This window comes from Chrysochloris asiatica, unplaced genomic scaffold (assembly GCF_000296735.1).
Source record: "Chrysochloris asiatica unplaced genomic scaffold, ChrAsi1.0 scaffold00034, whole genome shotgun sequence".
Lineage (NCBI taxonomy): Eukaryota > Metazoa > Chordata > Mammalia > Afrosoricida > Chrysochloridae > Chrysochloris > Chrysochloris asiatica.
The window spans coordinates 1,385,479-1,396,734 of NW_006408552.1; the positions used below are offsets into that span (position 1 = coordinate 1,385,479).

At 45.1% G+C, this 11,256-nt stretch overlaps 1 protein-coding gene across 1 annotated transcript in view; it reads right to left on the bottom strand.

Annotated features, from left to right (window-relative positions):
- Positions 1–8,742: 8,742 nt before the first annotated feature.
- Positions 8,743–11,256, bottom strand: part of MOGAT3 (monoacylglycerol O-acyltransferase 3) — a 3,678-nt gene continuing 1,164 nt past the window's right edge. The window contains exons 3-9 of the mRNA XM_006859824.1: positions 10,870–11,096; positions 10,599–10,706; positions 10,443–10,513; positions 10,008–10,212; positions 9,604–9,778; positions 8,987–9,189; positions 8,743–8,897 (exon numbers count right to left, since the gene is read on the bottom strand). Of these exons, the coding sequence (XP_006859886.1) occupies positions 8,743–8,897; positions 8,987–9,189; positions 9,604–9,778; positions 10,008–10,212; positions 10,443–10,513; positions 10,599–10,706; positions 10,870–11,096 (1,144 nt within the window). The remainder of the gene's footprint in view (positions 8,898–8,986; positions 9,190–9,603; positions 9,779–10,007; positions 10,213–10,442; positions 10,514–10,598; positions 10,707–10,869; positions 11,097–11,256) is intronic.

The following is an 11,256-nucleotide window of genomic DNA, read 5'->3' on the forward strand; positions in this document are numbered from 1 at the left end:
ATTCACCCAGGCACCTCTTTTCCTGAAGAACCTGGGCTGGGCAGCTGACACAATAGGAATCCTCTCAATCCTCCCTTTCCTCCCTTTTAGCACCTTGAGGCTAGGTGCTAAAAGGTATGTTAATTAAGCTCGAGAAACCAAGTCGCTGTGGTGAGATTTGAACCTGCGAAGTATGATGTAAAGTTGCCTAAATGTCTGGAAAAATAAGATTGACAGCTGTATCTTGTCTTAGTCCCTCCTAGCTTTGTGTATAGTACCTCCCCTAAATAAAAGGAAGGCGCAGAACGAATCCAGGGGCATTACAACTGGCAAGGCGTGCGTTACAGCATGCAGGGGGCACAGTCCAGCCTTGCAACCATACTGCTTGTTTAGCTAAGATGTTTACTATGCAGGATATTACGGCCTTCATGGCTGAGATGTTTGCAATGCAGGATCTGCCTGATGCCAGTCCAGCATTCACTCTGGTTTCGGAGTGTCTCTTTGTCTCTCTCTTTGTGTCTCTGTGTCTCTTTTGCTATCTCTATCGCCGCTGGATCTTCCCTCCTCATGAACCAAACACTCGTGAACAACACAACTATGTTGAGGTCAGACCCCAACAGGTGTACACTCATTGGAACCATTAACCATATGAGATAAAAAAAGCTGCATTTTTAAAGGGGGCTAGAACTTGCCCTGGTAGCCTAGTGGTTGCGAATCAGGCTGCGAACCTCAAGGTCAGCAGTTTGAAATTCCTAGCTGTTCTATGGGACAAAGATGAGGCTTTCTGCTCCCGTAAAGATTTACAGACTCAGAAACCCTGTGTAGGGTTGCTATGAGTCAGAGCCAACTCCATGGCACATAACCACCACCACCAGAATTTGCCCAGGGAAATAAGCCTCTTGTTACGTCTCTGTGCAATATGGGGCCGTAGGTAGACTCCTGAGCCCCATCCAGAACCTTCTGAAGTGGGACATTCCCATTTGTAAAGACATGCAGACTAACCTAGAATGGCTAGAAGAACAAAAAATATTTTTGAAAAGAAAGGCCAGCAGAAACAAAAAGCAGACTATTTAGCTGTTAGAATATCAAGCAAGCTGTTCACCTCGGAGCCATCAAGGCAAGAAGTGTCAGCCCACCAGGGAAAATTCCCTTCTAAGACTGAAACTTAAAGGGAACCCACGAGAAGTCTAGTAGGCTTTCTGGTGACCATCTGGGTCTACCTGTGAGTGGAAATGGGGGAAATGTAGCAATGAGACATTGGCCATGTTCCATTGATGACCATTGACCCTGAGGGGAGAGAGAGAAGAGGAAGGGCTGGCTAGTCTGAAGTTTAGGGAGATGTGTGAGCTCCTGAGCGCATGGACACTGACCTAGTCAATGGGGGTTAGACCTGAGAGTGAAGTGGTAAAATTTGTAGCTAGTACCCATTTGACCTAGCCTGGATGGCTAGCTGACCAGGAGCTCTGGTAGCATAGTGGTTACAAAACGGGCTGCTAACCTCAAGGTCAGCAGTTTGAAACTACCAGTGGTTCTGTGGGAGAAAGATGAGGCGTTCTGCTCCTGTAAAGATTTACAGCCTTGGAAACCCTATGCAGGATCACTATGAGTCAGAACCAACTCCACGGTACTTAACAACAACAACCCATTTGACCTAACCTGGATGGCTAGCTGACCAGAGATCAACCAGATGAAGATAAGAAGTTTGATACGGGAAGCAAGCATAAATTGCTACAATTTGATGAACTGGGCCTTTGCTTACAGCTGTAGTTACTCAAAATTCCACCCCAAATGGAAGGATTGTACATATCAAGGATCAAGCTTGGTTCCTCAGTGCACTGGGTTGATGTTGTTGTTGTTGTTGTTGTTAAGCGCCGTCGAGTCGATTCCTAGGGATGGGCAATTTAGACATTGGCTATCAAAAATGGGGAGCTATAAAGGCATAAGAATATTGAAAGCACCATGGGCTGCCAAAAGAACCAACAGATCTATGTTGGAAGAAGTACAGCCAGAATGCTCCTTGGAAGCCAGGATGGCCAGACTTCATCTCTGATACTTCAGACATATTGTCAGGAGGGACCAGTCCCTGGAGAAGAATATCATGTTTGGTAAGGTGGAGGGTGAGAGAAAAAGAGGAAGACTCCCAGAGAAATGGGTTGGCAAAGTGGCAGCATCAATGGGCTCAAGTGTAGCAATGATTGTGAGGTTGGCCCAGGACCAGGCAGTGTTATGTTCTGTTGGGCATAGGGTTGCTATAAGTAGGTACCGACTTGGTGGTACCTAACTACAACAACAAATAAAGGCACAAAGTGGTTGGCTTACAAGTTTTCATGACTGTGCTGCATTTCAGAATGAAATAAGGTAGAATCCCCATCGAATAGTTTTCCTTTTTTTCCAGATGGATCTAGTGAAAGGGGATGGGGGGCGGTGATGGTGAAAGGGCTCTATGATTCAATTATGAGAAATTGTTATCAGGATTAATCTCAATTGTCACAAATGTAATTATAGGAGATATACAACTAAAAATTGTACAACCTTCATTTCAGGAACAGTACATCTTTCATTTATAATGAAAGTACATCTTTCATTTCAGGAGCAGAGGACCCCAGGACCATCAAGAAGGAAAAGCATGAGTAGAAAAGTGGAGACAGCAGAGACGGTGGCAGAAGTGATGACGTGGAGAGACAGAGCATCTGTGGACTCTAGGCCCATGGACTGAAAAAGGCTGTGTGCCTGTGGGCAAGAGGCTGGCTTGCCAAATGTGCCCTTTGGACATTTAAATAGATATATATTTGTATTGTTGTATGTGTTTATCAAAATTTTTGCTTTGTTAACTTGTGTAAAATAAGATGTAAAAGAGAAGCAGGATAATGTGGTCCAGGCAGCAGAGTGTAATCATTGAGATGAAACAGAATGTATGGCTTGTTGAAAGTAAAGCTGATGATCTTCTCTGTTTACCTTCACTCAATCCACAATGAAAAGTTGGAAAAACAACAACAGCAACAAAAAGGAAGCATTTGACCAGGGATTAAACTCAGAAGGTAGCAAGGGACAGGAAAGAAGGATGAAGGGAAATGGTGAATGTAGGGGAGAGGTGGAAATAGTGCTGTTGCATTGTGGGAATTGCATTCAATGTTACAAAATGAAATGTGTATGAATTGTGGAATGGAAAACCAATTTGCACTGCAAACTTTCACCCACATCTCTCTCACACACACAAGTTAGAAGTATTGCTTGCGGGGCATTGAGTTTCTGTTAAGGGTGAGGAAAAAAATGGAAACAGGTATTGGTGAATGTATTGTAAACATGGTTGGATTGTACATGTAAAAATAGTTGAGATGGCAAATGTTATGTTATACATAATTTACCCCAGTTGAAAAATAAAATCAGAGAACTCTATAGCCAGCCACGTAAGGACCATAGACCAGTTTCTGGGTTAAATTGTGTCCTTTCCAAATAAGCATTGTAAATGCTAGTCCTATAGTGTTACAATCCCCTCTGAGAATATGTTAACGAGGCAATATTAGTGTAGGATGTATGGTAAATCAATCTGCTTGAAATATAAATGAACAGATTGAGCAAGTAGATAAGCAAGCAGAGATGTGAGCCGATGGATGTCACATGAATGTCATCAAGTAGCCAGGGGATAGAAGCTGAAAAAGTTAAGGACCTTCCCCCAGAGTGGACAGAGAAAGTTATCTCCTGGAGTTAGTACCCTAAGTTCAGATTTCTAGCCTCTTAAACTGTGAGAAAATAAACACTTGTTTGTTAAAGCCCCTCACTGGCAGTATCTCTGTTAAAGTGGTCCTAGAGAACTAAGACCATTTTGTCTTCCTCCCTCATTTCACCAATGACACGCTTGTGATGATGACGCTGATGATATAGCCAACTCATTGGCCAATTCCGTGCCAATCGCTCCAATTGAATCATTTAATCTTCACAACCAAACCCACTGCCATCAACTCGATTCTGACTCCTGGTAACCTATAAGACAGAGCAGAACTTTTCCACGGGGTCTCTGAGATGATAAATCTTTACAAGAGAGGACTGTCTCATCTGTCTCAACTGTTGCCCATGGAGAAAGATTTGAGCCACCAACCTTCCACCTTCAGTCAGCAGCCCAACACTTAATCAACTTCTCCACCAGGGCTCCTTAATCTACACAACAGTCTTATGCAAATGAATTCATGTTTAGCATATGTTGGACTGACAGTAAGTCTTAATGTTGTAAAAGAATTCCTTTGCAGTCAATTGAACTAGAGGATATAACCATAATAAATATCTATGGTCCCAAAGAAAGAGCCTCAAAATACATAAATCAAACTCTAATAGAATTGAAGAGTGAAATCGACAACTCTACACTAATAGTATTTTGCTTGGGTCAAACATTAACAGTCAAAGACATATTGCACTAGACAAATCTGCTGCCCAAGACCTTTTTAAAATGCTCAAGAGCAAAAATGTCAGTTGAAGGACGAAGGTGTGCCTAATTCAAGTCATAGTATTTTCAATAGTCTCACATGCATGTGAAAGTTGGATGGTAAATAAAGAAGACTATAGAAGAATTGATGCATTTGAGTTATGGTGTTGGAGAAGAATATTGAAAGTACCGTGGACTGCCAAAAGAACAAACAAATCTGTGTTGGACAAAGTACACTCAGAATGCTCCTTAGAAACCAGGACGGCCAGACTTCATCTCTCACACTTGGGACATATTATCAGGAGGCACGAGTCCCTGGAAAATGACATCATGCTTGGTAAAGTGGAGGATCAGCGGAAAAGAGGAAGACCCCAATGAGATGGCAGCCACAGCGACAGCAGTAATGGGCTCAAGCATAGCAATGACTGTGAGGTTGGCCCAGGACCCAGCAGTGTTTCGTTCTGTTGCGCATAGGGTTGTTACGCGTTAGTATTGACTCAACAGCACCTAAAACAAAACAAAAGAATAATAGTAGGAGCTTTAATACACCACTTTTGATGAAGGACATAACAACTAGAAAGAAACTCAACATAAACACTGAGGAACTGAATCAGCCAACCTGACCTCAGAGACGCATACAGAGCACTCAACCCAACAGCATAATACACATTCTTTTACAGTGCGCATAATATCTTCTCCAGAATAAACCATATTGAGGCCACAAAGTAAGCCTCAATAAATTTTAAAAACATCAAAATACTACAAAGCATTTTTTCAGAACACAAAGCTATAAAATTAGAAATCAACAATAGAAAGATCAAGGGAAAAAATGAACGACATGAAAACTGAATAACACCCTGATACAAAGCCACTGTCTCTGTTCCCCTGCAGCCACAGCTATGAAGGTCAAACTCAAGAGAAGGTTTTTATGCTAAAAGAAACATTCTCACCAGTGAAAAGAAAGGGAGAGTAATGATTAGAGAATATACACATGCTAACTCGGGTGGGCATATACCCAAAGATATGTTGTTGTTGTTGTTAAGTGCTATAAAGATTTTAAAAAGGATATTTGTAAGTGGGTATTTACCTTGTGGAGTCCTGGTATGGTGCTATAGGATAAGCACTGGGTTGCTAACCAAAAGGTTCAAATCCGTCAGTTGATCCTCAGAAACCCTATGCAGGGTCACTATGAATTGGGGCAGATTTGATGGAACTTAACAACAACATCAACCTTTGCTGCAAACACAACTATGAATGTGGTGAAGCATACAGTGGGAAAAATGATGAAAATTCTTAGATATTATCAAACATCTTAAGGTAATGAGTTGTTGGACCTGGAGGCTCAAGACCATAGTCTCAGGGGACACCATAGTTACTTGGCATAACATAGTCCATAAAGACAACGTTCTACATTCTACTTTGGTGAGTAGCATCTGGGATCTTAAAAGTTTATGAGCAGCCATCTAAAGTGCAACTATTGGTCTCTCCATTTGCAGAAGAAAGAAGAGTGATGAGAATTGAAGACATTTGGGATCAATTAGTCCAATGGACTAATAAAACATGTGAGTGTTGGTTTCCATGACTCGGAGACAAGAGGAACTAGATGGTACCCAGCCTAAAAAGGATCACACTGGAGGGTTCCAGACAGAGTAGCTGAATGTGGAACAGAACTCGAAATTATAAAGAGAGACTGGAAGAACCCAAGACTATGGCCCTTGACCACCCTTCAGGTCTGTAAAGGAACTCACCCTCATGGCCCAAATTTCTGCCAAGCATTATGGGGTGGTGGGAACAACAACACTAGTGGGGGATGCTCATCTGGTATGGTCAATCCCTCAGAATCAAGTCGGCAACATCTACCTAAGGATACGGTTGAGAAGGGGTGGGACTTTGGGTGGACTAGACATGAGAAGCACAAGGAGGAAGTGGGATAACTATTGTTGCATGGAGGAGATTACAATCCATTTGAGAAGGCGAAGTGTGTGATCTGTTGAATGTAAAGTTGATGATCTTTTCCGTGAGCCTTCACTCTGAAAAGTTTAAATTAAAAAAAAAAAAATCTTAGACTATCCTTGCTTCATCTGATCTTCCAGCCCTGTCATATGCAGGGTGAGAAAGTGGTATATAGGCCAATCTGTGCATCTACAGCTATCTTTTCTACCACTCTAAATGTCTTCAAGGAGCCACCAACTGCTCCTTAGAAGCCCTGTACAGGTGGCTATGAATCAGAAGTGATTTGACAGCACTTAACAACAACAAATGTCTCTTACAAACCATCTCCTTCATCTCCAAACTCTGTGGTGAGAGGCTTGAGAGTCAGTTCTCAACTATTTGCTTTCAAAATGTTGCTTGTTTTCTGGTCCGCCCACCTCTGGGGATTACAGTGCTGTGAATTACTTAATATGACCTTTCTAGCTTTAGTCTTGTAACGTCCACCAAATGACTGGGTGGTTGTTGTTACATGCTGTCCAGTTGGCCCCCATTCATAGTGACCCTGTATAGGGTTTCCTAGGAGTGACTGGTGGGTTTAAGCTGTCGACCTTTCAGTTAGCAGTCCGTTGCTTATCCTACAGCGCCACACCATGACTCCATTAAACATAGATACCTATAATAATGATAATTCAAAAACAACTGAAATAATACATCCACAGAAAACTGCCAGAAATTCAAACCGTATCCTGAAGAGGACGTGGAACTAAGGGGTATCATTGCTGACGTCAGAGGGATCTTGGCGGAAAACATAGAATACCAGAAAGATGTTCACTTGTGTTTTATTGACTATGTGAAAGCTTTTGGCTGTGTGACAAGCTATGAATAACATTGTGAAAAATAGGGTTTCCAAAACACTTCATTGTGTTCATCAGGAACCTGGGCATAGACTAAGATGCAGTCGTTGGAACAGAACAAGGGGATATTGAATAGTTTAAGATCAGGAAAGGTGTGTGCCAAGGTTGTCTCCTTTTCACTATTCGATCTGTATGCTGAGAAAATCATCTCAGAAGATGGATTATATGAAGAAGACTGTAGTACCAGGATTGGAGGAAGATTCCTGTCATATGCAGATGACATAACCTGGCTTACTGGAAGAGAAGAGGGTTTAAAATACTTACTGATGAAGATCAAAGACCACAACCTTCAGTATGGGTTGCACCTCGATGTAAAGAAAACAAAATTCCCCACAACTGGACCAATAAACAACACCATGGTATATGGAGAAAAAAACTGAAGCTGTCAAAGACTTCATTTTGCTTGGGTCCACCATCAACACTCCTGGAAGCAGCAGCCAAGAAATCAAACAACATAGTGCATTAGGCAAAATTGTTGCACAAGACCACTTAAAAATGTTTAAGAGCAAAGATATAAATTTGAAGACTAAGGTGCTTCTGACCCATGTCATGGTATTTTCAACAGCCTTATATGCCTGTGAAAGTTAGACCATAGATGAATTGACGTATTTGACTTATGGTGTTGGAGAAAGATTGAAAGTACCATGGACTGCCAGAAGGAAAAACAGATCTGTGTTGGAAGTGCAATCAGAATACTCCTTAGAAGCTAAGATGGTGAGACTATCGCTCATGCTTTGGACATGTTATCAGGAGGAAACAGTCCCTGGAGAAGGACATCATGCTTGGTAAAGTGGAGGGTCAATGAAAAAGAGGAAGACCCCCAACAAGATCAATTGACACAGTGGCAACAGCAATGAACTCAAGCATAGCAACAATTGTGAGGATGAGCAGGACTGGACAGTGTTTCATTTGTTGTACACAGGGCCACTGTGAGTTGGAACTGACTCCACGGCACCAAACAACAACAGGTTCAGCATTCCTTGGAGATCTCCATGCGTCTTGGCATTAGTGTTTCCCTGGATCTAGGAGATTTGTAGTGCGGGGACCCCTTATCCAAAGGATACCATACAATCCTGGCTCTTCTTTCTTGGTGGTAGTAGGCCCCCCTTTCTCTGCTTGCTTCTCTCTCCTTTTACCTTTGTAAGAGAAAAGATGTTGCAGGCCACCACGGGAAACTCCCTAAAATCAGAGTTGTGATGGGATTAAGGGAATTGCAGCCCACCCTTAATCCTGTTGTTGGTTTCTCACCTCAGATCACATCCTGGGGAACCATTACATAACTGCCAAATAACATCATTCATTACATAACTTCCAAACCATTGAGAATCACAACCCAGCCAAGTTGACACATATTTTGGGCAGACCCCATTCAGTTTATGACAAATGGTAAGACCAAGCCAGTTTTTATTGGAGGGGGATCAAACAAAGCCACAGATGGGAGAGGGGTCTGCATGTACTGGCCATAGGGGCTCAGGATGAGGATGGGGGACGAGGCCAGGGCTACATGAAGGTGAGGCGAGTAGAAGCAGAGACACCACAGCTCTCCTTGTGCTCCTCAAACAACTGCTCCAAAGCCTTCATGTAAAGCATATGATAGTGGTCAACTTCCTTCTTAGTGGGGTTCAGGCGCTGTGGCACCTGGATGGGGCGGCCCACTACAAGGAAAGAGAGACAGCAAGTGAGGAGAGAGGCTTTTGCTGTCCATTTGCCTGTGGAAGCTTTCCTTCTGAAGATGGACACTCACCCACAGTGGTGATGGGCACAGCGAAGGGCATCAGGCCCCAGGAGTTGGCTGAGAAGAGGCCACGGCCTGAGAAGATGCAAGGAGCAAAGCCCATGAGCTTCTTGAAGGTGGTCTGGCACAGGTATTGCCAGGAGTCTGTGGCAAAAGTCTTAACTTTGAAGACATCATTCTCCCCAAAGGAGTACACAGGCACCAGGGAGGCCCTAGAAGGGAGCAGCAAGAGAGACATGGGTTGTCACCTGGGTGGCTTCAGAGCCCTTCTGAAACAAGCCAGAGCAGCAGACTCATTCTGTGGCCATTAAGAAAGATCTGGGAAAAGGGACTCACGTTTCACTCCATCTTTATGACTACATTCTTGCAAGGTAACACTAACTCTGCTTCCCAGATCAGGAAATGTGGCTACGGGTTTGCCTTTGAGATAGTGTCAGGGATTGAACCCCAGGCTTCTGGGCCCCAGTGCACCTTAACCTCTCTCTGAGTGGTATGAGGCACAGACAGAGTAAGCACTCAAGCGCTGAAGTAAGCACTCTCCTTGTGTAGAATGGGACCCACAGAAGACGGAGCTCCAGGCATGAGTGGGAAGCTCAGCCTGCCTGGGTGACCTCACAGCCACTTACCCATGCTGCAGTGCAAGATGCACAAACCCTTTGCGCTTCCGGAGAACAACACAGTGCTGGCCTGGACCTGAATACAGGGACTCCTGGGCACCCCCAACGATGATGACCACGGCCTGACCGCGCTGGGGCTGGGATAAGATAAAGTCCAGACTCTGGCGGCTCACAGGACATAATCCTGTGGGCATGGACACATAGGGATCAGTCACCACCACCTCCATGGCTCCTGAGCCCCTGTTAGTATAGGAAGGGCAGCCCCCAGTCTGTTCCTTCTACCCTCCTCCCACTTTGGTATCAACCTCTAGCACACTTGTCCAGAGATAATCACTGACTCCCACTCAGAGCCTGGACAATGTTCAGGTCGGGTCTGGGCAGGGGTCACCTCCTCCTACTCAACCAAGACGCACCACTGAGCATGATGTAGTCTCGAAAGATTGGAAGGCGGAAGAGGCCGGCCAGCGCGACCATGGAGGGCCGAAGCCCAGGGAACTTTTGGGAGAAAGCATTGCTCTCTGTGTTGAAATTACAGAAGAATCCAGTGGTCATGATTCCATGTGGGTGGGCTCCCATCACATAGTTCTGGGTGGGTGGCAGCTCTGCTGTTTTCACCAGCTTTCAGGTGTTGGGCAGGATGGAGGAGAGAGACATAGAAGGAGGAGAGAGGCTTACCAGCTGAATTCAGGGTGTAAGGTCCGGGAAGGGGATGGAGGGAGCAGGGGACTCGCTCTAAATGTTCCCTATCCACAGCCCACCGTCTAAGCAGCTTTGCTCAGGATCCAGGACCAGAAGAGGGTGGGGAGGTGCGAGAGGGTCAGAAAGAAGAGTGTGGGGCAATGACCAACCTTGATAGGAAAATAATCCCTTAGGTGTTTCCAAACTGTCCAGTTCCGTATCCACTCAGAACGCCTCCCGCCTGCAGTCAGAGAGCTCTGGCTGTAAGTTCCTGAAGATACCCTGCCTGCCAGGTCTCACTTGCTGGGCCCCTGTCCCCAACTCACCTTGGTTGGGTGTGTCCCAATCCAGGTAGAGCCAGACAAAGTAGAGAACTGAGAGTGACCAGAAGGAGGTGAAGAGGAGGAAGAGGACCAAAAGGGTGAAGGAAGTACCTGGGTGAGAGGTGAGAAAGAAAAGGAATTAGCCTTTTCAACCCAATCATTTCAGCCAGCCTCTTCAGAGCTGACCAGGAGCTAGTCTCTCCCCTCTGTTCTCATGGTCCCAGACCACGGGCCCAGTGACCCAGGCACCCATGCCTCTCCCCACTCCTCTCACCCATGAACAGGAACGTTAACACAAATTGGAGGGCGGCCAGTGCTTCTAGCTGCTGCTTCCTCGGGGTTTTCATGGTGGAGGAGGACAGAGGAGCCTTGGGGACCTCCATCCCAGTGGCTCTCCTTGGTCGGTGGTCCCAAAGGACAGGCAAACGAGAGCTCTGAAGCCCTGTCTGGGACAGCTTCTTTTCCTCTCTGGAGGCCTTCCCGAGAGAGGTGAAGGTGGGTCTAGAGGAGTGGCTGGGAGGTCTAGGACCAGAGTCCCAGATGTCTCCAGGCACCTTCTCGGATTGGATTGAACTTTGAACTTCTCTGTATCAGTTTGTCTAGGTTGGCCGCTGGGCGGGGTTGCGGGGGTGGGATAAAGTGTGTGCAAGGGAGGGGAGGA